The sequence below is a fragment of the Maylandia zebra genome, linkage group LG23, assembly GCF_041146795.1.
Source record: "Maylandia zebra isolate NMK-2024a linkage group LG23, Mzebra_GT3a, whole genome shotgun sequence".
Taxonomy (NCBI): Eukaryota; Metazoa; Chordata; class Actinopteri; order Cichliformes; family Cichlidae; genus Maylandia; species Maylandia zebra.
In genome coordinates, this window is record NC_135188.1 from 23,873,645 (window position 1) to 23,900,037 (window position 26,393).

General features: G+C 40.9%; 1 protein-coding gene across 3 annotated transcripts in view; it reads left to right on the forward strand.

The window, feature by feature from the left end:
* LOC101467929 (receptor tyrosine-protein kinase erbB-4) overlaps nt 1-26,393 on the forward strand; it is a 377,596-nt gene that overhangs the window by 317,599 nt on the left and 33,604 nt on the right. For 2 of the 3 annotated variants that reach the window (XM_023153471.3, XM_004562566.4), the window contains exon 20: nt 2,523-2,708. In XM_023153471.3, the coding sequence (XP_023009239.1) occupies nt 2,523-2,708 (186 nt within the window). The remainder of the gene's footprint in view (nt 1-2,522; nt 2,709-26,393) is intronic. The other variant, XM_014409895.4, reaches the window with a different exon arrangement.

The window sequence follows — 26,393 nt, forward strand, 5'->3', positions numbered from 1 at the left end:
CAGCGCCGCAATAACAATTATCCAACGTTGACTCCCAACTGTTCAGACCCCTGCGTCCATCTGCTGCAGAGAGAGACGGAGAGGGAGGACAGAAAATGTATTTACACGCCAAAATGACAACAAGAGCGAGAAATTCTGAAGCAGCTTCTGGAATCAGAGGCGCAGTAACTTTGTGTTAGACAGCAGCGTGGATTCTAAGCATGCACGTTTCACTGTGTTTTTTTTCTTTTAATTGGAGCATCATTTAAGAACCTCTGTGTGTTGTGCATGCTAAAATATAGATTAAAAAGGCTGTGTTTGTGCAGCTTTGAAGAAGGGTTCTGCAGGGTTTTCTCTCACTATGAGTTTACTCAGGGCAGATGCTGTGCATGCAGATATAGTAGTCATCTCACAAATATTAATTTATGCATCTAACTTCATTTCTATTAGGAATTCTTTGGTAGACACTGTAGTGTTATCCAAGGGTAACAGCTTGATCTGTCATAGAAAAAAAAGGATAATAGAACCTAATGCTGCTCAATAAACTTAATATTTATAATGTTGATTGTTTTCCTACAAAAACCCAGAATAAAGATTCCAACATACTTTGAGCCCAGAGCGTCAGATGTTATGACAACGTGTCCTTTGGCGTCAGTGCCTTAAAAAACTGGGTTTACGGAAATGTTGAAACAGGAATGTCTTGACAACTTGATGACTTTAAAGAGTTAAAGTCGTCAAGTTTTGTTTGTATGAGTTCCCATTAGAGGCGGGAATCACCCGACACAAAACAATGTTATTGTGATTTTGAACATTTTGCAGTATCTTGAGTTAGAGTTAAACGTTGTCAATACCTGCTTTATTCAGTGAGGTTACCTCGCCTCCGTTATTGTTGTGTTGCAAAATTAGGCTTGTTAAGCACACTAAAACCTGCCATAAATGTTGACGTAACACAGTCAGTCTGCAACCAGTCTGTGATTGGATGGGGTCAAGTTGGCAATTAAATGCAGTTTGTTTCTGATAAGCGATTAACTGTGATAAATCGTGGAAAATCATTGAGATTCAATCAGACTGATACCAACATGTTTGCAGCCTGTCTGCTTTTATAAATCAGAAAGCAATTATTTGCAGACCTTTAACAATCTCTCTGATAGTGTTTGCAAGCCGTCCAAGTCAGACTGCAATTGTTTGCAGAAAGGTTGCCTCCTATCAGGCAACCTGTGCAGTCGCCTTGAGATTAAAAGTGGTCACGAGTGTTCAACACCCCCAAACTCTGGGCAGCTATTTAGTCACGGGTCACTAATGTTTCTTTTAAATGTCCAATTTTTTTTTTTTTACTCGCCTTCCTGAGCCGTTACCGTGCTCTGAAGTACGAGGTAGCTTTATCAGGCTAATTGTGTCTAGTGTGTGATGGTTTTTAGTTGAGCTGATTTAATATAAGGCCTCTCAGTTAATATTATGTCAGGATGGCGGTGCATAAGATGAGTACTTTGTAAGATTTTTATTTATGTAATAAAATATTGATATTTTGTGTGCCTTTATCCACACAATATCACTAGATAAATATCATTGTGCAGTTGTGCACCAATCTCTACTTCCTATGATATCAAATTTAAGTTGAAATAAACCTCAGTGTTTGCGTAAATCTTACCACAAAGACTTCAGTGAGATAATGTGAATGTTGAGTGTGTGAAAACATGGCAGTTTCCTGGTTGATAAACTCATCTCATTGCATCACCATCTTTCCAACATCTAAAAATGAACTGTTTCCCTCTTTAATCAGCATCAGTATTTTCACAGCTAGTGCATCAAGGTACCAAAGTGCCAAACGGCTCCCTGTGTGTGTCTTGATGATGCTAACTTTTTTCAAAATATCAGATTTTTTTTTTGCACCTACAACACCTGAAAAAAGCAGCAGATCATTTTAATTTTGGATTTTATGTCTACTAAACCTGAATTATGCATGATATATTATGAAGTCATCACATTGCCTAGCAACCACCAAACACAGACTAATCAGACAATACTCCAGAGTGGGCAGGTACAGTAATAGTATAGAAAAAGAAGCAGGACGTTTCTCCATTGTTGTCCGTCATTTTAATTGGTGGAGGTTTTATTGAATGGTCATGAATTTGTGACGTATAGGAGGATGTTGGTCTCAGTTTCATGTTTTTCCTTAAACTTTTTAACCAGGTCACAAACAGCCCAGTGTGGGTTGTTTCCACACGCTAAATGAGCAAATTTTCAGGAACTAGATTACAAATAAATTTTCACACATTGCCACCTTTTGAATCAGGTTCTTTTTTTCAGATTTCAGTGTGCCAACTAAAAATAACAAAAATATATATGACTACAATTTAATGATATTGAAATTGCGCAAAAAGGTCAAAGGGGGAAGCTGCAAGCTTAAAATTGTGTTCAATGCGACACAAATATAGTACAGAAAGCAAAGAAGCTCCAAAGTATCTGAAGAGAAGTTTCTTGAACCCTGTAAGTCAGCAGTCTTCTTAGTCCATTTTTGTCCTCCTTCCCCCCCTCTCACCCAGGAGGCCCTGATCATGGCCAGCATGGAGCACCCCCACCTGGTGCGTCTCCTCGGTGTCTGCCTGAGCCCCACCATCCAGCTGGTCACCCAGCTCATGCCCCACGGCTGCCTCCTCGACTATGTGCACGAGCACAAGGACAACATTGGATCGCAGCTGCTGCTCAACTGGTGTGTCCAAATTGCAAAGGTAAATGACTATAATCAGGTCGAAAGAGGACGGCGTCTGTTTGTGCTGTGGTGTTTGTGCATTACTGTACTGCTGGCAGGTGTGAGGGCGGCATTGGATTTTATGGATTTGTGTTCTTGTTGGACGAGTCTGCCTTATTTTTTTTCATCCCCAGCCAAAAATTTGGCTGAAGGTGACATGGAGAGGCTTGCCAAGTGCAGTGTCAAACCGAACGAGTGTGATTTTTTTTCTAAAATATGATCTCATTGCACTTTCCAAATTTGTATTTAAACAGCTTTCAAAACAATTTTTGAGCTGCTATCACAAACACAAATGTCCCTAAGCTGCCGACCTTTCAGTTGGATGCTTTACTTACTCGGGTTTCTGTTGTAGTTTTCCAGGCTTTGTGGAACTGTATAAACATCTACATTATGCAAACCCAGAGCAGTCATAACAAAATCAAAAATCAAAAAAGCAGCTGCATGCATTTGAAAAACAATATAGAGCGCCGCAGTGTGTTGCTGTTGAAATTCAGGTGTAAATCAGTTTTCACAGCCCTTTAAATGACATGATAGGTTACTGACGGTGAGCAAGACTGAGGCCTAGCTTGCCTTGGAGCTTGTCCTTGAAGCATTCGACATGGAGGCCCTGATCATGGCCAGCATATTCTTTCAGCGTCATAACAAACATTTAAATTACAGACCCATTCTTTGCTGCCCAAACAAAATCTGCACTCAGAATCGTTGAAACAGCAGTAAGGCTTGAAATACTGTGTGCGTGCTTTTGCTTACCCAAAGAACATTTGTGTTTTTTTTGCAAATTAGGTTGATGCAGCCAGAGTGCTTGATAGTGTAACTGCCTGGTAAGATTTAACTTCTCTGAGTTATAACTCTGGGATGGCAGTGGGGTGCCTGGCTGCAATTACATGCTGTGCAGGCAGACATCTGCTGTGATACAGAGGCATCCCCCCATCAGTTTTGGAAGCGGTACATGCAAAAGAGGATCTGACAGAAGTCTGACTTACCGCTGATCACACTGATCGCAGTTAAGACAAGGGAACAACTTTTGACTTTAATGCTGTTAAAGTTTTGGATTCTGAGCGCTTCTGCCCGTCGAGGTTTAAGTCGAGCAAAGAGACAAAGGAACCAGCTCGACTGTGCCTCCAGGAAATGTTTTTGTAATTTAAAATCGTAGCTGTTTCGCTAGCTGGTTGGTCTGGATATACATCAGAGGTTTTGGACAAAGTGAACAACTCCATCGTATCTGCGCTAAACCAGTCGGGATGGTCCGAAAAACACAGCTTCATTTATGCCATTAATCCAACTTCAAAAGGAAGTGAGCAAGCTTTCCGTTTCCATTTTGGCAGCGCCCCATTTTCCCAAGGGGTTGCCACAGCAGGTAGCTCTGCATATTTGATTTGGCAGATTTTTACACCTGTTACCCTTTCTGACGCAACCCCTAATATAAAATGTGTCAGAATCTGAAGTGGAAAAAGTCTCATGAAGCAAATAAGGGGGAAAAACGGGGGGATTATAAAAAATATCTCAGTATAGTTGTAAAGTTTACATACTTCATTATGCTAACAAACTCTTTAGATTAGGATTATCGCTGAAATTTCAAACGAAATATAATACTCAGGAAAATACCCAACAATTCATACCATTTTCTACTCCGCAAGAGGAGAAAAATTCAGAGTCTTTGTTTTTTGTAAAGATGAGAATAATACATCAATCACATCACTGTTTTCTTTTTTTCTGATGTAACAGTGAATTGATATATGACAACTATATCTTAAGATGCTCTTGCTGGTACAATTTCTAAAAATCATTTTTTTTTTATACTTAATATCTTTTTAATCTCTGGATTTAGGAATAGTGGGAATAATGTATTCTGTTAACATTACTAATGTTACCAATAGGAAGCACTAATAATGTTTGCTGACTAGGTCCAATATTAATATTATCTTTTTGTTATAAGCCATGGCCACTAGCTCCTACCATTATAATAACTTAATAGATCAGCCAGTGTTGCTATCTGATAATTGCTAATAGTTTAATGGCTAACATTAGCATGTGCACCAGCTATGTCAACATTTATGATATAACTGTTTAATATTTTAATATTGAAACAGAAGATTTACTGACATCTAACATACCTCATAAATTGTTTAGTTTTGACATCAGCTACTATTCACGTGTTCAGCTGCTAGTGAGGGGAGGGGCTGTGACCTGACGGTCTGCAACGGTTCTGTGGGAAGTTGTGTCAGTTGAAGGAGGCAAAGTTGACACTGTTCATATCGATAATGTTGATAATGTTGATCCAATAATAATTCCTAGTATTGATTTTTGGACCCTGGTCTAGAAAAGGAGGAGCAACATTGGAACCCATTGGCTGGGGCCATTTATCAGACAAATATGACCTCCTGTCGCGTTCAATGGTCATTCATTGCAGTCTAGCGATGAATGAGGAGAAATTAAAAACATCAAACAGAGGACATAATTAGCCACAGCCATAGCCTCTACTGTAAAAATAACTTAATAAATCGACTAATGTGGTTAGCAGGTAACTGCTAATTGTTAAACAGCCAATGTTAATGTGTGCACCGGCCAGGTTGACATTTAGTACTTTTCAAACAGGAACTTTCCTGACCTTTTGTAATTCATCTTAAAGTGTAGTTCAGTCTGTTGATATTAACTACTTTTCATGCGTTCAGCTGCTAGTGAGGAGAGGGGCTGCTACCAGCGGTGCTGTTTGAAGTTGTGTTTCAACTGAAGGTGGCACTGTTCGTATCGATACTGTTGCAAATGAGTATCTAATCTGATGATAACTCTTAGTATAAAATAGTATTTGAGTAGTGTTTTATTTTTATTTTTTCTTTAGCAACGCTTTGCTAGATAAAGTGCTAGCAATATGGGAACCCACCAGTTAGGGTCATCAGACAGACATGTAACATGCTTGTCTACAGTCTGGGAATGAAAGAGGAGAAACTAAAAACATCAAACAGAGGACATCAGATAAGAACCTGTGGTTGTAAATTAGCTTTGTAGCCAACGTGTTCATTTTTTTAAAAATATCCAATCGGAGTTTTAACCCGTACGCAGTCAAAGTTCAGCCAACTGTAGTTAGGTAAATACACTTTGGATTGCAAACTGAAACCAGATTCTGGTTCTTCACCTACCATATAATATATTACGTTTATTATGCAGTGATCTGATTTTCATATGTAGTGAGTGAGAGCCTGAATGGCTCTTCATCTGTTCCAGCAGGTCTATCATTTTTGCTTATCATTACTTTGATGACTTGCTAATCTTTTATTGTATCTGCTGCTAAACTGATAAAGCTGTCAAACATGGACCTTACTGTACACAGGCAGTGCTGGTTTTTGTTCTCAAAAACTGGTTCTGTTTAAGTTTTCATCAAATAACGTACATGTGCACTTTAAAGCAATGTTTGTGTAGTAAATAAAACCACAGTAAGAAATGCCTACTGCACCAAACACTGTTCTTATACACGCAGGCCCTGTTTTCAGCTATAAACACACTAACACCACACTAATGTTAACATTAACCCCTGAAAACTGGTGTGATAGCATGACAAAACTGTGTGTTCAGAATGTGTATGAAAAGCGATTCACAGAGTATTCTTCAGATAATTGCCTGTTTCTAAAGCACTTTTTATCAGAATTGATTTGTATTGGCAAAGTATTCTCTTGTTTCATCACTCTGAGTCAGCGATGAGAGCATCGGGTTCACAGGGTTAGTGGGAGGTGGGTTAGCGTGAGAGGGCTTAACCCTTTATTCTCCAATGATAGATGATTCCCAAGAGCCTGAGGAACAGGTTACTTAAGGAGGTACTTATTGCTGTAATTGGATTTAGTTTCACCTGTGGTAGCAGGAGGGGAAATGTCAGGTTGTGGTAGTTTTGAAGGCGATGGAGAGCAAGGGGAGACTATTCAAAACCATCCTCTACCCTTCCTGTACTGTGGCATTCAACTGATTGTGACCAGTACCAATAACAGCTGTTCAGTCTTGATGTAGGGTTGGAATGAAGCTGCTCGTCTGATTGAAAATCGTATTTGGATAATTTGTTTTTATTGAGTGAATTAGTGAATCGGCATAGTGGAGGAATAGAGACAAACTGTTCCTGTTAGCCCTAAACAGGCTTGTATTTCCCTTTATTGTTTCCATTATTATCAATAACTAGCAGCTATCAGCGTGCTGGCTGGATTGTCACCACCTGGGGCTTAATGACAGGCCATGATTTGCAATGTTAAAATGACTCATCACTGAGAACTACATTTGCAGTGGCAGCATCTCAGTGTGTTGTTTGAAAGGCTTATTTTGTTTCCAAGGTAGAGTATCAACAAAAACAAAAATCTAGCAAAGAGTAAAGAGTCCTGAATCAGGGGTGACTCTCAGACGAGTTCTAATCGTCGAAGGCACTGGAACTTTTAACTTTCGTCAGAGGATGTAGGGGACCTGTAGTCTTTATTTCCAGCTTCTTTTTCATTTAGCTTTGTGTGATTCCGAGTTTAAAATAATCTTTTTTAAGATAAGCATTTAGAAGAAAGACTTTATTAGTTGCAGCTTGCTACTTCCAGAGTTTACTCCCTTTTCCTTCCCTTCAGTTTCCTGTTCTTATTTGGCAGGAGTGGCTCTCGGTGTGGTCTTCTGTTTTAAGGTTCGCTGTGTTGTGCGTTCAGAGATGCTCTTATGCAAACTTCGGTTGAAACAGTGTTGCCAATATCAGCTTGAAGCACACTTAATCAAAAATGAACACATCTTTCTACCAAGCTGTTTAATGAATTCAGCTTCCAATTTGACTTTTCAACAGCCTGATTAAAAAAATGAAAAAGCCTGGTGCAGTCTAGAAATAAAAATCAAATAGCTTGTCAACCCGAGTTGCTGAGAGGCTAGTATTTATAATCCGAGCTGCTAGTTGCACAATTAATGGGCTGGTCCTTATATATAGTCCTTTTCTTCTGTTCCTGAACACTCAAAGCAGTTAAAACATGCCACAGTCACCCAGTCAAACATGCACTTTTTGCTATGCTTAAGTGCTTTCCTTCAAACATTCACCCACCAATGGATGCAACTTGGGGTTCAGTATCTTGCCCAAGGATAACTGGCATGCATAATGGAGAAGTCAGGGATCAAACCACCAACCTTCCAGTTAAAAGATGACCTACTCTAACTCCTGTATATGCCCACTATAACCAAATATATTCAGAGTGATCCCATTATTTTCCCTTTTCAGCGTAGCTCTAGCATACTACATGGATTTGTAAGAAATGTGAAGAATATAGGTCCATATATTGCTACCTGAATACTTTTTATTCGAGAAGTATCAGAACTGATCCCAGAAACCCATGTTTGATGTTCTCTAATTAAAAGGTACATATACAGGTACTTTTGAAAATCAGTGATTTTTAGGAAATCTCACATGAGTGACTGTGAACATAGCTGTGTTTTTTTGTATGGGGGAAAAATTGATGTGTTGTGTTGGGTTTGAACCAGAAAGCTCATGCTGGAACACACAAAAAAATGGTTGCCTTTCAAAGGTATAGTCACGTGTATGACCTGGTGTGGTATTCAGCCAATAGAAGAGAATCAATTTGACTTCTTATGAGCCCCACCCCCTTCTTACAGTAAGGTGTTGCCAGGTACTGCAGGGAGCCCATTTAGCAGCATGGGTTTTCTAAGCCACACAAGCCCAGTGCACGGAGTTAAAAATGCTCACAGCGGGGGACCCAGGTAGCGTGGTTCTTTTGTGTTAAGTTAGCCTCTTGGATCCTCCTCACAGGTCCTCCATCACATAGCTCTAAGATATTTTTCAAGCCAGAAAAAGACTGAATTTCTCTGTGGTGTATGTTTTTGCATCCCTGTCTATCTGCACACGTGCTTGTGTGTGTTTGGGCATGTGAGCCGAATAAATAACTCAGAGCCCTCTTCTCTGAGTGATCTTGGCACTCTCAAGGTAATGACGAGGAACCTCTTCTCCAGGAGAAAGAGCATCCTTCAGAAGACGCACAATTTTCTAGCAAAGGGGAAAATAATTTCCCCTTGCTCTTCAGTTAGCTTTGAAAGAGGTGGGAGGAAAAGGTATATAAAAAAAACACAAAAAACAGAGTTCAAGAAACAGCATACAAAAGGTCGCTCGACATATGGCACCAGACCAAGCATCCACTGTGAACTGCTGCATACGCATTCATCAAACGCACCCCATTGTATCATGAGTACTAGCAGTGATAGTCAGGTCTTTACAGAGAAACACTTTGACATTTTGTGAAATCACCTGCTTCAACTACTTGGTAAGAGTTGGACTGGATGACTGATAGCACTCATGTATGTCCGGTTGTTTTTCAGACACTGGCGAGAGCCTGGTGTTACCCTTCAACTAAGCTCAACTACCAGTGGCTCCAACTTCACATTTAATGAACAGACATGAGTGTGTTACCGGCTTTCTCATCTAAACTGCCTACAAGCAGATTTCAGGAAAATGTCAAGCTTTTTTTTTTTAGCTAAAGTACAACTGCCACAGTTATTTAATAACAAATTCAGAAATTTCAAGATTATTGCAGAAGTTTTACCAGTACACTCTATTATCAGTGGTGAAAGTATTACATACAACATGCAGACCAAAAAAATGCAATTTAGTCTGATTGTAACAAGTTTGCAGTGCCGGTGGAGCAACTTGAGGAATCTTATCATGACATTTCTAGGAAAAATCAGTGGTTGCGACCGTGGCTCAGGGGGTTGGGAAGCGTATCTGTAACCGGAAGGTCGCCGGTTCGATCCCTGGGCTCTCTGTCCTGGTCGTTGTGTCCTTGGGCAAGACACTTTACCCTACCGCCTACTGGTGATGGCCAGAGGGGCCGATGGCGCGATATGGCAGCCTCGCCTCTGTCAGTCTGCCCCAGGGCAGCTGTGGCTACAACTGTAGCTTGCCTCCACCAGTGTGTGAATGCGAGAGTGAATGAATAGTGGCATTGTAAAGCGCTTTGGGTGCCTTGAAAAGCGCTATATAAATCCAATCCATTATTATATAAATATTTGGGGTTTGAAACACTGTGGACACAATTACACAGGTAGGCTGGTGGGAGGGAGCCTGTCTTTAAGTGACCAAATTCCAAATGGCACCAGTTGCATTCATTCTCTGTTTTGCAAATAATTTCTGTCTACTTTATGAGTGCAGACAGGGCCAATACACTGGAATCAGTCTGAGTCACTCTGCACTGATGGGCTTAACTCTTTTGCAGCATGTCCCTTTGCCATAGGGGACTCAAAGCTGGCTGCCAACTGGTTGTATTCTGGTTATATTCCTATAAAAAGGAAGGTTTCCAAGCACCTGTATCATTTTACAGTTACTTCACTATCTGCACCAAATTTGTTGTTATCTGTTAAGGAATTGCTGAATCTGTTTAAAATCTATGAGGTTCTGGCTTCACTATCTTAATGTGTATAAAGTGCAATCAAAGCAATACAACAGCCTGAACGGCATTTCATAAATCTGCCTCTAAAAGTTAACAACACATCCCTGATACAAATGTAGCCACTGTCCCCTTCCCAAATAGGAAAGATTGTGTTAGTATTGCTTTAAAATGTTATTTCTGGTGCTTTGTGGACAGGTGCACTTGGGTCAGGTGGTTTTCCCCTCAGAAGCATCTGGACATAACTTCTAGAACTCATGGCGAGTGTGCTGTTGACCCAGTGCGCCTTGTTTTGCTTTTAGACTAACAGATGTTTTTTGGGGGTCTGGGTCATAGCTGAATACTAAGTTTATCATCACATATGATGATCTTCCTGAAGGTGTTAACAGTTTGGACTTTGTGGGTCCTGCTCCTTAATTGTTTCATGCAGTCCTGCTTAAGAATTGTCCATAACATCCAGTGTAGTGTAGCTTTAAGGCCGTAAAAAACTAATTGGGAATTCTAAAGTACAACTACCTGAACAAGCATATTATTTTGAATAAAATATAAATATAATTTAGTTCCCAGAACAGTTATGGAGCTATCTGTGCATGCTGCCAAAACCATGAAACCCTGGCACAGGAAGGCTGTTTTTCATTTTTCACCATACTGTAACGTGGTGGCAACTTGCCAGTCCCCCCCAGCACCGCTACCACAACAACTACACAAACACCCGCCGTATGTGGGCTCTGACCCGGGCAGGTGACTGCTGTGCCACAAATTGATTGGCCGAGGCCTGTCGCCAGGCAGTGACTCTTCATCACTGAGTGTTTTGGGCATTGAGATAATGGCCCCCATTAATCTAGAGCCACACTCAGGGCTGTTTCACTCCCACTGCCACACACGAACACACACACACACACACAATGACTGACACTCACATGCACTTGCACACATAACCCACACAGAGGTCTCTTTAGATGTGTGTGAATAGCCTCTAAATTATAAGTCTCGATCTTTCCTTTCCTTTTTATGCTCTTTCCTTTATCCCTCTGCCGGTTTTCCTCACTCATCTGTTGTTTCTTTTCCTCGTTTTTTTTCCAGGACTTCCTCTTTATGTCCTTTCTTTCTTTTTTCTATTTTTATTACACTCATTCATTTTCCTCTTCTTTTCTTTTTGACACCCTTCTTCCTTTTCTCTTCACATTCGATTTTGTTTTTTCATCATAACCCCGTCCTGTCTTCCTTTCATTTATCCTTCCCTTTCCCCTTTCTTTGCTCCATTTCCATTTATTTCCTTCCTTTCTGCTTTTCTTTCCACATCATTTCTTTTTCCTTCTTCTTTCTCTTTCATTTCCACAATATTTTCATTCTTCTTCTTATTTTGTTTCCATGTCATTGTCTCTTACTTCATTTTTCTTTTCTTTCCTTTCATCTGTTTCAGTTTTTTCTTAACTAATTCTTTTCTTCCCATATCCTTTTTACACGTCTTCCCATCCTTCCTTCCTTCTGACTTAATTTTGACATTTTCTTTTCTTATAGTTTCTTGCTTGTTTTCTATATTTCTGTATTTTCCTGTTCTGTTTTTTGCCATTTGTTTTACAGTACGTTCAATCTTCTTTTTTAATTTTAAATTCCTTCTTTAATTCTCTTGTTACCCCCCACATCTCCTGTCTTTCCTCATTTGTGCCTATGTTATCATTTGTTTTCTTATTTTGTGTGGTCCTGTGTCTCTATATCATGTCCTACATTTCCCACTTCAGCCCTCAGATCCTTAGATGACCCCCCTGTGCTCATATTTACACGTGTCCTCCTATCTGTTTCTGCATCTCCTCTATATCTCACTCAGTGAATCTCTCTCCTCCCTCTTTTTCCCGCTCCCTCTCACACTCATATTAGGAGCATTTTTTTTCATTAGGTATTGGATTATTAATGGAATAATTAGTAATGGGATGTATTTTAATGAACAAATCAATCACTGAATTAAATATGGGTTTGAAACTGAATGTATGCGGGGCTACAGTAGTCTTTTAATTTGGCTCCCCTCTCCCCTTTCCCTCTCTGTCTTCCATTCACGGTCTCTCTCCTCAGGCTCGGTATAATGAAAGCAGAATACATTCAGCGAGTAGCTGTCCTGCCACTAAAATGATTGGCTTTGGCAGGGAAGCTCTGGCTGGACAACGGTCTCCACTGGGGGTTTTTTTTATGGTGGGGGGGTAGAGGTGGGACGGCTGTAGGAACGAGGGGGTTGTATCTCGGCCACTGTCAGCGTGTGAACAGTGAGACAGTGGGGTCATTTGTATTTGTACCAGTGCACGTGACGCCCTGCAGGAAACACCTTGCAGTCAGATTTTGGACTCTGCTGTCACTGTGGCTCCGTGCTAACACTGACCTCGTAGCATTTCTGCACACTGTTAAAATATGCAAGAAGGTGTGTGTGTGTGTGTGTGTGTGTGTGTGTGTGTGTGTGTGTGTGTGTGTGTGTGTGTGTGTGGGAACAAGCAATGACACAAACCCCTTCACACACACACCAACAAACTGTAAAATAAGGCAAAATCAGCAGGGACTTTTTTGTTCATGCGTGTGTGCTCTTCCACGTGCAGTTAGAGTTGCATCCTGCGGCGGCTCCCCGGAGATGCCACCCCAATGGCACGAGATCCAATCTGGTCAAGCTTAGCGTGGAGCCCTCTGTGTCACTCACTTCCCTGTGAAACGCCTCTCGGTGCTGAGCAAACACATCTCGCCTGCACTTATTAGCCCAGCCTTAACACTTCTTCTTCCTCCTTCTGCTGCTTGTTCTCTTTTCCCTCCCAACACGTTTCCCCTCATATTACCCTCCCTCGCTAAAATAACGGAGTCAATATTTTGCTTGGAATCAAATCATCTCCCTCCTGCGCTCGTGTGTCTATCATGCCATCGCATGTCAGTGAAATGTCTCAATACTCTCAGCATGCAGATGTGGACCTGGACAGGTGTGTTTTCTGAGATGAGATTGCCCTGATTTGATGGTTTTGTTTCCCTCCCGTTACACAGTTAAGTTTCCTGCTGGAAAAGTGAAAAAGAAGGAGTCACTTTTCAGGGCACAAAGGACAAAAACCCTGAGGCTGGGCCTTTTGGAGTGAATCAAAAACATCTTTAACATGTATTTTCACATGTTACATAAACAGCAAGATTTTTGGAATTCACTTTTTGAATGATGTAGTGATGCTAATACTGTTTCTTACTGGTATGGTTTGTACTGACAACGTGCAGGCATGTAGGGGGTGATATATGGGGTTGTAAATATCATGTTACTCTGGACCTCTGACCTCTCCTTCAAGGTCAAATAAGGTCAAACTTTCATAAAATCTTATCTTTAAAACTGCGTTTAAATTTCTGCTTCCTTTTTTATTGGCAACATTTTTTTATGTTAACTTTGGTATGTACAATGCCAGGATATAACAGTTTAAATAGATAACAACATGTTCAAGGTTCCTGAAATAAGTATCACTGTTTTTGGAAAAGTAAGTGAACTTGTGATCAAAACGCTTGATATTTATAACTAAACATTTAAACTAATTTTACTAAATTGGTGTAGCCGCATGAATAAAATAATAATTGTGCTCAAAATTATGTCAGGTGTATTAAAATGAGTTTCAGCAGGGCTAATAACAAAAGCCTGCGCTTTGCATTTGTTTTTACTGCAATACAGTATGTTTTAAAAAAAAAAGGAAGCAAAGGAAGCACAATGAATACATACAAGATACTAGGAAAGGAAAAAAACTACATAGCAAGAAATTATATTAGTCAGACACTCCATTAAAAACCCTCCAGAAGGCTCCAAGGGCACAAACAGAGAAATCGAGTTACTCAGTCACCCACATGGATCAAAGAAGCTGCGACCTTTATTTGTACCAGGCTGTAAACATTATTTTAAACATGGGAGACTTTGGGAACTGACCACATTGCAGTTCCTCAAGTGGCCACTAGAGGAACTGTAGTTTTTACCTCTTCTCAGCTCCAGAGGTTACCCATGGTAACAATGATATCACAAATCAGTCATCATGTGATATATGATAGACTCGTTATATAGTAATAATAATAATAATAATAATAATAATGGATTGCATTTATATAGCGCTTTTCGGGACCCCTCAAAGCGCTTTACAATGCCACTATTCATTCACTCTCACATTCACACACTGATGAAGGCAAGCTACAGTTGCCTCGCCTCTGTCAGTCTGCCCTGGGGCAGACTGACAGAGGCGAGGCTGCCATATCACGCCATCGGCCCCTCTGGCCATCACCAGTAGGCGGCAGGTGAAGTGTCTTGCCCAAGGACACAACGACCGAGACTGTCCGAGCCGGGGCTCGAACCGACAACCTTCCGATTACAGGACGAACACCCAACTCTTGAGCCACGATTGCGAGTAAGACAGTTATCTAAGATTCATGGCAATATTTGTATAGAAGAAGAAAAAATGGCCGCCGTGTACGTGTATCATATTGATCGAGTGTGTTGATGCATCTATTCTGTTCTGTATTCTGTTAGCTCTCGATTAGCTTTCCTCTTAAGTCTGGTGTCATTATACAATGTGTTTATATTGTGGTATCAATAGCTTGTCCCTGCCCTATTCGCTTATCACAGTGTTGACTCCCATTGTCGTGTAGCTGATAAGTAAATGAGACCAAACGACTGTAAAAATGCTCAGTTATGCGGTAAACTCACTGTATCGATTACTATTTTTTCAGTCATTGTTTGGTTGCCGTATCATAGACCCAGTACATTTTTCAACAAGCAGAAGAAGAAATAGAAATCTCAGTTTACTGCTATTGACATCTCATTTCTACATTGTGCCTCTGCTGTTACAATCACATCTACGGTTGTAGTACTGTGAATAGGAACAAAGCCGATGTCAATATAAATGTTTAAGTTGAGCAGTTGGTTTGGTGTACAAAGATGTCTTTGATTTCTCTCTGTAGTGCCGTGATACCCGAAAAATCCTCCAGTGCAGGGTTTGTTCTCTTGTATAGAGTTCCCTCACAGATCTTAAATCTCTCTTTAGCCGTCATTGAAACTACTACAGCCAACTGCCTGCCGGGGTCTGGTGAAGATAACAGTCTGAGCAGACTCAGAAAACCCCAAAAGATAGTCATCAAGCATCTTCTGAGAGTTATGCTTACACAATGTGCTAGTAAAAGCACAGCCGTTTATGTGAATAACTACACAGTTCTGCTGTGATTTTTTAATACACTCAGTATTTGGACCCTTAAAATAATGCAGTAGGTTTGTCAAAGATGTTATAATAACCACTGAGGAATTACCTTCATTTTGACCAAGTGTGTCACCTTCCTCAGAATGCTCATTTTCAGGTCTCATGTTTAAAATATAATACATTATTAATTAACAGCAACACCTTTTAGTTTACACACCAGATATCTCTCCCCATTGGCGTCCTTTAGCTGGGAATAAAAGGCGCTGCAGCGGAAGCAATTAACCACAGAGTGATGAAAATGTTTCACTGTGCACTGAAAAGCAATTACGAACTGAAGAGTAGCATGATTCCTGTCAACAATGTCCATTTAAATTCCTGTTAACATCTGATGAGCAAATCTAATACAGCCAGGAGGTGAAACATGTTTTTCCACGTGCGTGTGTTCATCACTGGCATGTTGAACATAAGCAGAAACTAGTACACGCGTGGTGTATGTCAGGGAAGCGGAGAAACATGATTTTAATGTGCAGATTTAAAAAAGCTTACTAACTTCAACCCTGTTATGTCTCTACTGTTGCTAATGTTCTGATATATATGAAATCAGAAGTGGCTGAGCTTGAAATGTGGCAACTTCTTGGCCTAAAAAGGTGAGCCAAAACTGCAGTTTGTTTGGTCTCTAACTGATTCGCATAGTCAAATGCTGTTTGCATGGAAGATGCTGACTTGTCTGCATCTTGTCTGCAAGTATTGGTCATCTACTTGCCGATTGGTATTAAAACGTAAAAGTAAAATCAACAACCTTTTTGAAGATCCTTTTCACTGCTGCTCTGTAGGCATTTAGCTTGCAGACGTGTGGGTGTTTCAATGACTGCAGCAACCGGATAGCAAACAAACCAATCATGAGGGGGTAAACCTCTTTGCAACCACTTTTCACCTAGCGGTTGGTAGCAACCACTCAACAACCATTCAGGGAATACAGATCTTTCCACAGTAATCAGAGGGTACCAGGGGGTCACTGAGTGCTTGTATGACTGCAGGAATGGATTTAACAGACAGCCAACAACCACGACCAACAACTAGCCAACTGCTGGCTGTAGATCCAGAGGTAGAGTGGGGTGTCGACCAATTAAAAGGTTGGTGGTTCGCTCCCTGATCCTCCAGTCTGTGTGTCAAAATAACCCCCAAGTTATCCCAAGCGCATCCATCGGAGTGTGAATCTTAGCCGGGGTGTGATTGGGTGAATAAGACTTGTAGTAGAAAGTTCTCTGAGTGCTCAGAGTAGACGAGTGCTATGCAAGTATCAGCCCATTTGCCATTTTTCAGACGGTTGACAGCTTGTTTCTTGACCTCTGTGACTTACTAGGATCTTAAAACCTCCATTCAAGTCACTTTGAAGTGTGGTTTCGCTTTGGAGCATTTTAAATCACTTATATGACAAATAACATATTTTGTTTTGTGTTTAAATTTGCAAAATGCTCCTTGACAGCCAAGCTGCTGGGCATTGGCTGAAAACTTCACTCAACCCTCTTGTCCAAGATATGGGCACTACTTGCTGTAAAAAAACAATGCTGTTTCCAAAATATGTTATACTACAAGTGGTGACATTCATTTTTAACACTCTATTTTTGATGTCAGCAGGTTTTTATTCCACATCCATTCAAGTGTCCCTCCAAACAAACTGCTTAAACAGATTTGAGCACTTTCTAAAGCTTTTTTTTTTCCGAATCCAGATATGACAAATTGTCACTGGATGCCAGCTCTAGCAGTGAAAATAGCACATTTTAAAATCCTTCACACCAAAGGAGGATATCATATATTTTAGCACGTAAGCCAAATGATTGATGAATTCCTTTTAGTCTATATTTTCCACTAAAAACACATTATATAAAGTTATAGTGAATTTATTACTGTCAGCAGGCTATATGGTAGTGATCCATGTTCAGCTCTTTATTTCCCCGGGGCTTCATTAATAATGCAGTCCCACAATTCTTTGCATCTGAGAGCTTGTCGGGAGCCACATCACGCCATGATTACCAAACAACCCATAATACTATCTTTTATGATAAGAAACAAAAACCAAACCAAGTGATGTGTTTTCCTCCAACGCAAACACATTCTCAAATTCTTTCACACACACACCAGCCGGTCCCCAGGAGGACACACATGTCCCTGCTGATGCAACAAAATGAGGAAACAGGGCGGGGGAAGACCGCAGAGGAAGAGTATGAGGTGATGAGTGGAATGGGCGGCGGAGAGATAAGCCTCTTGGGTCTTTCTAATTATCTGTAAGGATCAGCAGTGCTCAAGGATGCATAAGGGGAGGGATTTGACTGCCAGATCCACTGGTAGGAAGGCCTGATTGGATCGGTCACCTCTTACCATACATCCCGATTACTCACAATGCCTGGAACCGAGACTCATTAGACACAGACGTCCGCACGCATGCAGATGAATGGCGGCAGGTGGAAATTCGCAGGGATTCTCCGACAAACACTTCATAACCGTGCCTTTCTGAAATGGCTGCAAACAAGAAACAACTTTCTTCTGTACTTATTATGGAGTCCTAAACATGTCATTTTAACAAAACAAGCATAAACGATTCTGCCAGGTTGCTCTGTGAATCAATTTCGTGCAATCAGGATTTCATTTTCTTTGCTACGAGCAGCCTTATTACAAACAAACGGGATGAAACGGCGTGCTGAAATTAAAGCATTTTTGTTACTTATTTGTGTGCATGCGTGCAATGTCAACAGTAAAGTGTCCCCTTTCCCGTATGAAAAGTAGCCAGTGGGCAGAATAGTCTGTCAGCTTCTCACCGAGATAATTACCCTCTGTGATTAAAAATTATAACTTCTCAGTGTCACAGCGAGCAGCAGACAAATTACAGGCATTACTGTGAACGCTGGACTGTGTGAGTGTATGGCTTGGTGCTCAGCTGATTCAAATCAGGATCAGATGTCCTCATTGTTCTTTTTTTTCCCCCTCTTCTCCTCCTGTTTGCTTTCTCTCTTCCTTTCTGTCCGCTTCACCTGTCGAAGTCACGAGGCCGCTGAGCTGCTGATGAAACCCATCATTACCGTCCTCTCGGCTGCCCGCAGGCCATCCTAAACTTCACAGGATCTCACTTGAGTGCTGTTAATTGATGCTTGGATAGCACCGTCACCCCCACAAGGACATTTAGTTACATGGCTGAAAATGTCATCTTTTGTTGCAGCTGAAGCAGGAGGGTTTTATTTAAATTTTACTCGAACTTCCATGTTTCTGCAGCTTTACGCTACGGTATATATTACCCGTATTTCCTCAGGAGAGATGAAATTCATCGCACTGAAAGGGGGAAAAAAATCTTCCTTTTAATTCCGTTGCAGAAGCCAAAAAAAATTATTGACATTTGCTCGTGTAAATTCGCCAGCAGCGGTCTGTTATTGCCTGCACAGTGACATTTTGGAGGGATCTCTCTGTCCCACAGGGGAGTTGAGATCATGGCAACGGAGCTTAGATATTTTTACCTTTGGTTCCCTCTCTTGAGGAAAGATATAATTAAGAAAGGAAGGAGGAAGACAACAAGCGCTGATAAGTTCTGACATTGTTCCCTCCCACTGAGGGGTTTGCTTTTACGTGCTCTGTCTTACCTGCGTACGGTGGCCCTGAGCTGCAAAATACAAGAAATCATAGAAACATTTTAAATATCTGACACAAATAGAAAGTGTTTAATAAAAGTATGATGATGGATGGATGCCAACAAACAAAAAAATGGATTACCAAAGCTTAAAAGCTACCAGAAAACAGAACAGTTAGCATAAATGCAACAACTTAAATGTTCTTGCATCATCATCCAAATACTGATGTAGAAATCTGTAAAGAAACAAAATGTGAGGTTTATTTAGCATTATGAAGTTAGTTACTTGTAACAACAAAACCCAAAAGTGAAACTTTCCTAGAGAGCAGAGAAAACAACTAGAGATCAAAAACAACAAGAGAACTAAACTAGAGAACGCATCAGATGGTCGGAGAAAAACAAAGCAAGAACATGACTACACACTCACCAGCCACTTTATTAGTTATGCATGTTCAACCACTTGCTAACACAGATATCAAGTCAAGTCAAGTCAAGTCAAGTTTATTTATAGAGCACATTTAAAAACAACCAAGGCTGACCAAAGTGCTGTGCAGTAAATACAGATAAAAATACAATAGAACACAATTTCGTAATAACACCTCGCTGATAAAAATAAAATAAAAATATATAAAACAAATAAATTAAACCTTTCTAAAAGCCAATGAAAAGAGGTGAGTTTTAAGAGCGGTTTTAAAAGTTTCTAGGCTTTTGGAGAGTCTGACGTGAGGAGGTAAACTGTTCCACAGTCTGGGTGCAGCCACAGCAAACGCCCGCTCTCCCTTTGTCTTTAATTTATACCTGGGAACATCTAAAAGCATCAGGTCGGCTGACCTCAAAGATCTCCTGGGGCGATAAGTACTAAGGAGTTCTGACAGGTAAGAAGGTGCAGTGCCATTTAAAACCTTAAAAGCCAGCAATAAGATTTTAAAATCTACTTATCCAAGACAAGATTATGGTCGAGACAACACACTTTTGAACTGATCATCATGGTTGTTGATGCCAGATCGGCTGTTCTGAGTATTTCAGAATCTGCTGATCCTACTGGGATTTTCTCACACAGACATCTCTAAGGTTAACAGAGAATGGTTTGAAAAATACTGTGAGGCAGCGCGACAGCACAGCGGTTAACCTGGATTTGAATCCACCATCTGGCCTTTCAGTTTGGAGTTTGCATGTTGTCCTCTCCAGGTACCTCCCATAGTCCAAAAACATGCAGTTAGTAGAGTTATGCTAATTGGTGAATTTAAATTGCCCATAGGAACGTGAGTGTGAATGGTTGGCTGTCTCTGTTTCTGTGTTAGTCCTGCAAGAGACTGGAGACCTGTATAGGATGTACCCTTTCTCTCACCCTTGGTAGCTGAGATAGGCTTCTGCTAGAAGAGTACAGATCGTCTGAAAAAGACAAAATATCCAGTGAGCAGCTGTTCTCTACATGAAAATGCTTTTGTTGATGTCAGATGTCAGAGGAGAATGGTCAGACTGTTCCAAGCTGATAAGGCAAAAGTAAGTAAGTCTTTACTACCACGGTGTGCAGAAGAGCATCTCACCAGGTCCCACTCCCTTCAGCTAAGAACAGGAAACTTTATCTATAATTCATACAGGCTCACCAGACTTTATAATAGATAACTGGAGAACTGCTGCACAGTCTGATGAGTCTTGATTTATGCCACCAAATTTGGTGGCATAAATGGCTGGGTTGAGATTTAGCATAATCAGCATGAAAACATGGATCCATCCTGTTTTGTATCAATGGTTCAGTCTGCTGGTAGTTTAATGGTGTGGAGGAGGGTTTCTTGGCACACTTTGGGCCCTTGAGCGCCAACTGAGTATCGTTTAAACACCATAGCCCACTTAGTATTGAGTATTGTTGCTGACCATGTCCATCCCTTTATGACCACAATGAACCATCTTCTGATGGCTATTTCTAGCAGGTCAGCACACATGTCACAAAGCTGAAATCATCTTAAACTGGTTTCTTGAACATAACAATGAGTTCACTGTACTGTTTGACACTGTCATGTCAACATGGACCAAGATCTCTGAGGAGTGTTTCCAGCACCTGGTTGAATCTGCGCCATGAAGAGTCAAAGCTAAAACAAAAAAATATAAGAAGCTGGAGTTACAACCTTAAGACAATCAAAAGCAAAGCAATCCAAACAGAAAGTTACAAAAGAGGAACCTGAAATCGTATAATACAACAGAACTAAAGCGTATCATTGCAACACAAAAGCCCAGGACCATTGCAAAGATGCTGCCAATCTAGAAATGTTACTCTTTGTCTTTAGTTGTCATGTTTTGCACCCCAGTGCCACCATACCCTTTGTGCACACAGACGCACAGATCAGCAGCTCTGCTTGATAGATAGCTACAGTTTCTCCTGCTTTGTGAAACCAGAATGGCTGAATGCGGAGTAAATGGGCCCACACCCGGCGTGCTGCGCCGCCGCTTAGCCGTCGTTACATATGTCCCGCTATGCCACATTCACCTGCATCGTTCATTAGCCATCCAAACCATCCGGCGACGGTGCGAGGGTAATTCAAACAGAATGCTACTTTTTACGCATATAATCTCTTCTTTGGGGAACAAATTTGACTCAACTTTCTGTAACAGCATTTCAGAATAAAATTTGAATTTGTTATGCGCTCTCAATTGAAGAGACTGGCTCACTCTCACTCCCGTCTATTTTCCCTCGCTCCCACACAAGCGCACAGCGAGGTCTTTTTCACACACATGCTTTGGAGACTGCCAGCTCTGTGGGAAGGCCTTCCATTCTATCTCCAGCTCAGCACACAGCGCATGACAGACGACCACCTGCGCCACCTGAGCGGAGCCATTGTGCATGCTCCTTATCGCACTGGTCCCAGTTCCCGGCATGTGGACAGTTCCATATTGCTCATATTGTTGCTGCCTCCTCACCCTTTCTGTGGGGCGGCTGGATTTTTTTTATTTTCATTTTTTTCTGGGTGGGAGATGGGTGGTGGTGGAAGGGGGGTGCACCACATGCGGTGCTCTTATCACTCCCTCTGGAAACAGACACATCACCTTTTGGTTCCTTGGAATTTTTTCTTTTAGCCTTTCTTAACATGAATTCCCAAATAAAGTGAAGTCCAGGGAGTCGGTGCACGTGTTTCTACCTGAGAATTGGATCATTAAAGCTATTTAACTGCTGAGAGTCCCCATTGAAACTGCCGCACATTGGTAATAATTCAGCAAAAACTGGATCTGCTGACTTGACTTGGATATTACCTGTTGTAGTCCACCGTGTCCATCCTCCTCTTTCTCCTCTTACCTTCCAGCTGCTCTCCTTTATGCCCAGCATCTGTTATTCTGCAGCACCACTGCTGAGGTGCACCGCTCCCTGCAGTTACTCCTCCACTCCACTCCCTTTTTTTTTCATGCGCTTGTTTTTCTACATTACCGAAGACTCAGATCTTCCTTCTTCTTTTCTTCCTGTTAGATAGGAGGTGCTAATGGGTTGCCGACCAGCCGTGACCTCGTCTGTTGCGTGCTTTGGAAGACTTTTAGCCCCTGTAAGCAATTCAGGAGCCCGCGGAGATGAAAAAGACCTTCGGTGCTGTTTAAAAATGAGATTTTATCCCACTTGCTAGCCCTACACCAGGTCAGAAAAAGGATAAACTATTCACAATAAATCCCTCTGCTTTCACAAGCTATTTAACGAACACTTAACAAAACAACAAGGAAACATTCATTCCCTTCTATCTTGCATATTAGTTCAGATTTCTGACCTTTTTCTTCTCTATATAGAACAAAAACTGAAGCAAGTGGTGTAAAATATGAGAAAAGGTCTGCATATTTTATTCCAACGCAGCTCACTCAGTAAGTGGAAACATAAAAAGGATGAGTCAGAGGTAAAGACAGCTATGACAAGAAGAAGCATTCCTCTGCCGAGTCTATTAAGTGACATTAGAATAGCTAAAGCAAAGTTTAAATAGCTGACTAAACACTGTTTAAAGTTGTTAATTACACAGCTTTTGTGCCGCAATTACTCGTCACCTTTCAGCCAACACATCCAGGGGGAAATGCAAACTGCATCTAGGAGATAAAGAACTACATTATATTGCTAACACAGCACTGGTACTTGATACACTTGATACAAGGTAGGATCGACCCAATTTTGGTAAATCTGTGTGAATCATAGCCTCAGTTTCCTTTTCTTAGCTGACAGGAGTGCCACCCAGTGTGGTCCTCTGCTGCTGTAGTTCATCTGCTTCGAGGTTCAACATGCATTCAAAAGCATAAATGCAATAAACTGCTGCCGTGTGATTGGCTGACTAAATATTTGAATCAATGCGCAGTTGAACAGGTGTCATTTTCTAATAAAGTGGCCTGTGAGTCCACATAGTTCGTTGCCTGAGTTTACGTGTGCAGAGGAACCAATAAAATGGACAGTGTTTAATACCTTCATAGAGCTGTGTGTCATCAACTGGTAGCATTTGAACAGCTGAATACCCGCCAGCCAATCAAATCATATGTGATTTTTTTTTCTTTTACACCATTTTTGTAATTTTTAAAGAGTCATACTCGCTTACTTTTTTCATCTGCAGTCAAAAAAAAGTAGTTGTGTATGACTTGGATATATATAGTGCATTAATAACTGGTGTTTTGCCAGTGTATGCACAGACAGTAGACCACGGCTGACCATGCCAACGTCCCAAAGCACATCCTGACTTTTACAAAGGTCTTTGCAAAACAGCTATTGAAAAGTTACACAGAGTAAATGTTTTTGGCAGACAAAAAAAAAAAGTAAAATTATTTCAAACTGCTATAGCAGCACTTCATGCTCAGAGGGCTTCAAACATACCCCCGGTGTCATCTGGGATTAGCAGCAAGGATGTTAGGCCCTTAACCTTGCTGCTGGGAGGCGGGGGAAAGCTGCAGTGAACATGCTCAGCGGGACCTTTCATATACGGTTCAAGCACATGTTGTCCGGAAACTGTGGCTTTGCCTGAATTGGACAGACGTATTCAAATGAGCTGCTGCTGTTCACAGTGACCATTCATCCAGTTGTGCCCCAGTGTCAACATTAACAGCGAAATTGTGTTACACAATGAGAAAGCTGACTTGCCATTTAAATGAAATGAGATGAGCAAATACAGAGGATTCACGTCTGTCCCTCTTCTAGCTTCAGTGTGAATCACTGTATTTGTATTTCAGCTCCTTTTTTCATTTAGCTTCAGTAACTTGGGGTCATTCTACATCCAACATATGAGTGAATGTTACCAAATGTCCTTGAAATGTTTGCATGCTCACCACCACCTTATATTTTTTTCAACTTCATTATCGGTTCTCATGATAAAACTGACTTTAAAATGCACTTAGTCCACAAGAGCCCTTTTTTACCTTTACTTATATCAAAAACTGATAAAGTTACATATTGGGAGGTGTAGCATGTCATTCGTTACTTGTTAGAAAACTCACAGGCAAACTGCATCTTCTCTCTATTTATCTACATCAGCCTGAGCATCATCATCTTTCCTTCAAAGGTCAGCCGTAAACATTTACTTTGAACTTTGAGTGCTTCGGCCCGGTGGGAGGTTTGGAGTGACGCACGGTGCCAAATGTAGCTCTTCTTCTGACGCCGACAGCTTTGCTTTTTGCCACAGAAAAATAATGGCTGACAGAGAGAGAACAAAGCGATTTTGCCTTTTGGGCACATAGACAGGTACTTTACTCATCTGCTGTTTCTTTAAGCTGTTCTGGGGTTCCTGCAGATCCTGAAATAGTTATAAATATTAGGCTTTAATTGGTATTAAAATGGGCTTCCACAAACCTTAAAAATGCTAGGAGACACAAATGTTTTCTGATGTAATCTGTCAGTTAAAATCTGAAAAGAATTCATATCATCTTCCCTCACATTTATAGAACAACCAAACTACTTTGCTCTGAGGAGATGTTCAAAGCAAACGATGTGGGGGATCGACAATTTCAATGAAAACAGCCAGTTTCTGAGGCACAGCTGAGGCTGGTACCACATAAGGCGAGATGTATTATGTGCAGGAAGTGTTGCAAACTCTTTTAAGGGATTTAAGGCAGTGAAATCCTGCAGTGCTGCCAAGCTCTATACGCCCTTTTCCTTGCAGTTCAGCTAAAGCCGCCTACCACACTGCTTGACCTGCCCGTTACATCTCACATCAGCTTGTTTAAGCTCAGGGAACGACTGAACCAAACCACAGAAATCAAACACCGAACTCATTTTGTAATTTCTTCAGTTTTGCTTATTGTAGAGTTTATGTTAAATGTTATTGTTATCATTCACCTTAAATCCAACTTCTTAAGATGCGGGACCCAAAGCCAACTAATAATCAGACTGATCATCCAAAAGTCCAAAGACACCCAGAAAACTCTCAACAAACAGCAGTTTAATGACTATGGTAAAAAATTGCCTGTCTGAATATTGCTTGTGTATTTAATAGCCATTTAAAAGCAATCATATTTTAAATGTAGCTCCAAGTGTGGCATTTTAGCCTTTACTGCAATAGGAAAGTGGAGAGAAAAAGAAAAGATGACTTCAAGGCAGATTCAAACCCAAGCTGCTGCATTGAGCTTACAGCGTATTAGTTGCCAGCGAGATAAACCAGCACCAAAGTGTGACTCTTCAACAGAATGTCAAGTGGCACTAACTTTAGCATTGTTAGCATTTAATGTGTTTCAGGTTAACTGAACATGGTTATGTGCTATTCTAGTTGAGTGGATAAATGCTAGCTTCCTGTCACTCCTGAGAAGGCTGTTCCAAGTTTTCTCCATGTGTGGATAACGGCTCTGATCGTGGTTCACTGGAGTCCCTAAGAATTTTTTTTAACACTTTCAAGACTGATCGACCTCAGTGAAATTGTTTCTCTGCTGTTTCTTGTGGCATGATGTTGTACTTTTTGAGAATGTCAAACGGGTTCTTATTAAGTGATTTCTTAATTCAACAGTAATCAACTGGGGTTAATCAAAGTTCATTCGTGATTTAAAAATCACAAGATTGTGTTAGATCTTAAGACTATATGAATAATTATGAATAATTAGTTCATCTGGTATTTCTGGTGACTAGTTGTGATGGTATCAATGCTTAATTGTCTGGCTTACCAGTTGTGCAGTAAGCACCTTTGTTAAATGATGTATTAAACCAAACAAGTTCTTCAAGAGGTCACAGGAACCATCTTCACCGTGTACAGTTCAGGGAGCATGAAAAGACCGCTGTGTCAGGGTCCTGGGTCTCCTGACCCAGCGTTTTAGTTCTTTGTGATTTTTGTATTATTGTACTTGGTGTGAGTTTCTAGTTTCGATCCCTTGCCCTTCATGTTTCTCTATGTCCCCTCTGTTCTGTGTAAGTCTGTGTCTCCATGTTTGATTTCCCCTCTGTGTCTCTCGGTTCTTAGAGTCCTCTGCCTTATGGTTTATGTCTCTGTGTTTCTTAGTTGCTGTCTCCACTGTGTCAAGTTCGCGTCTCTGTGTGATCCTTCCTGTTTTACTTTGAAGGT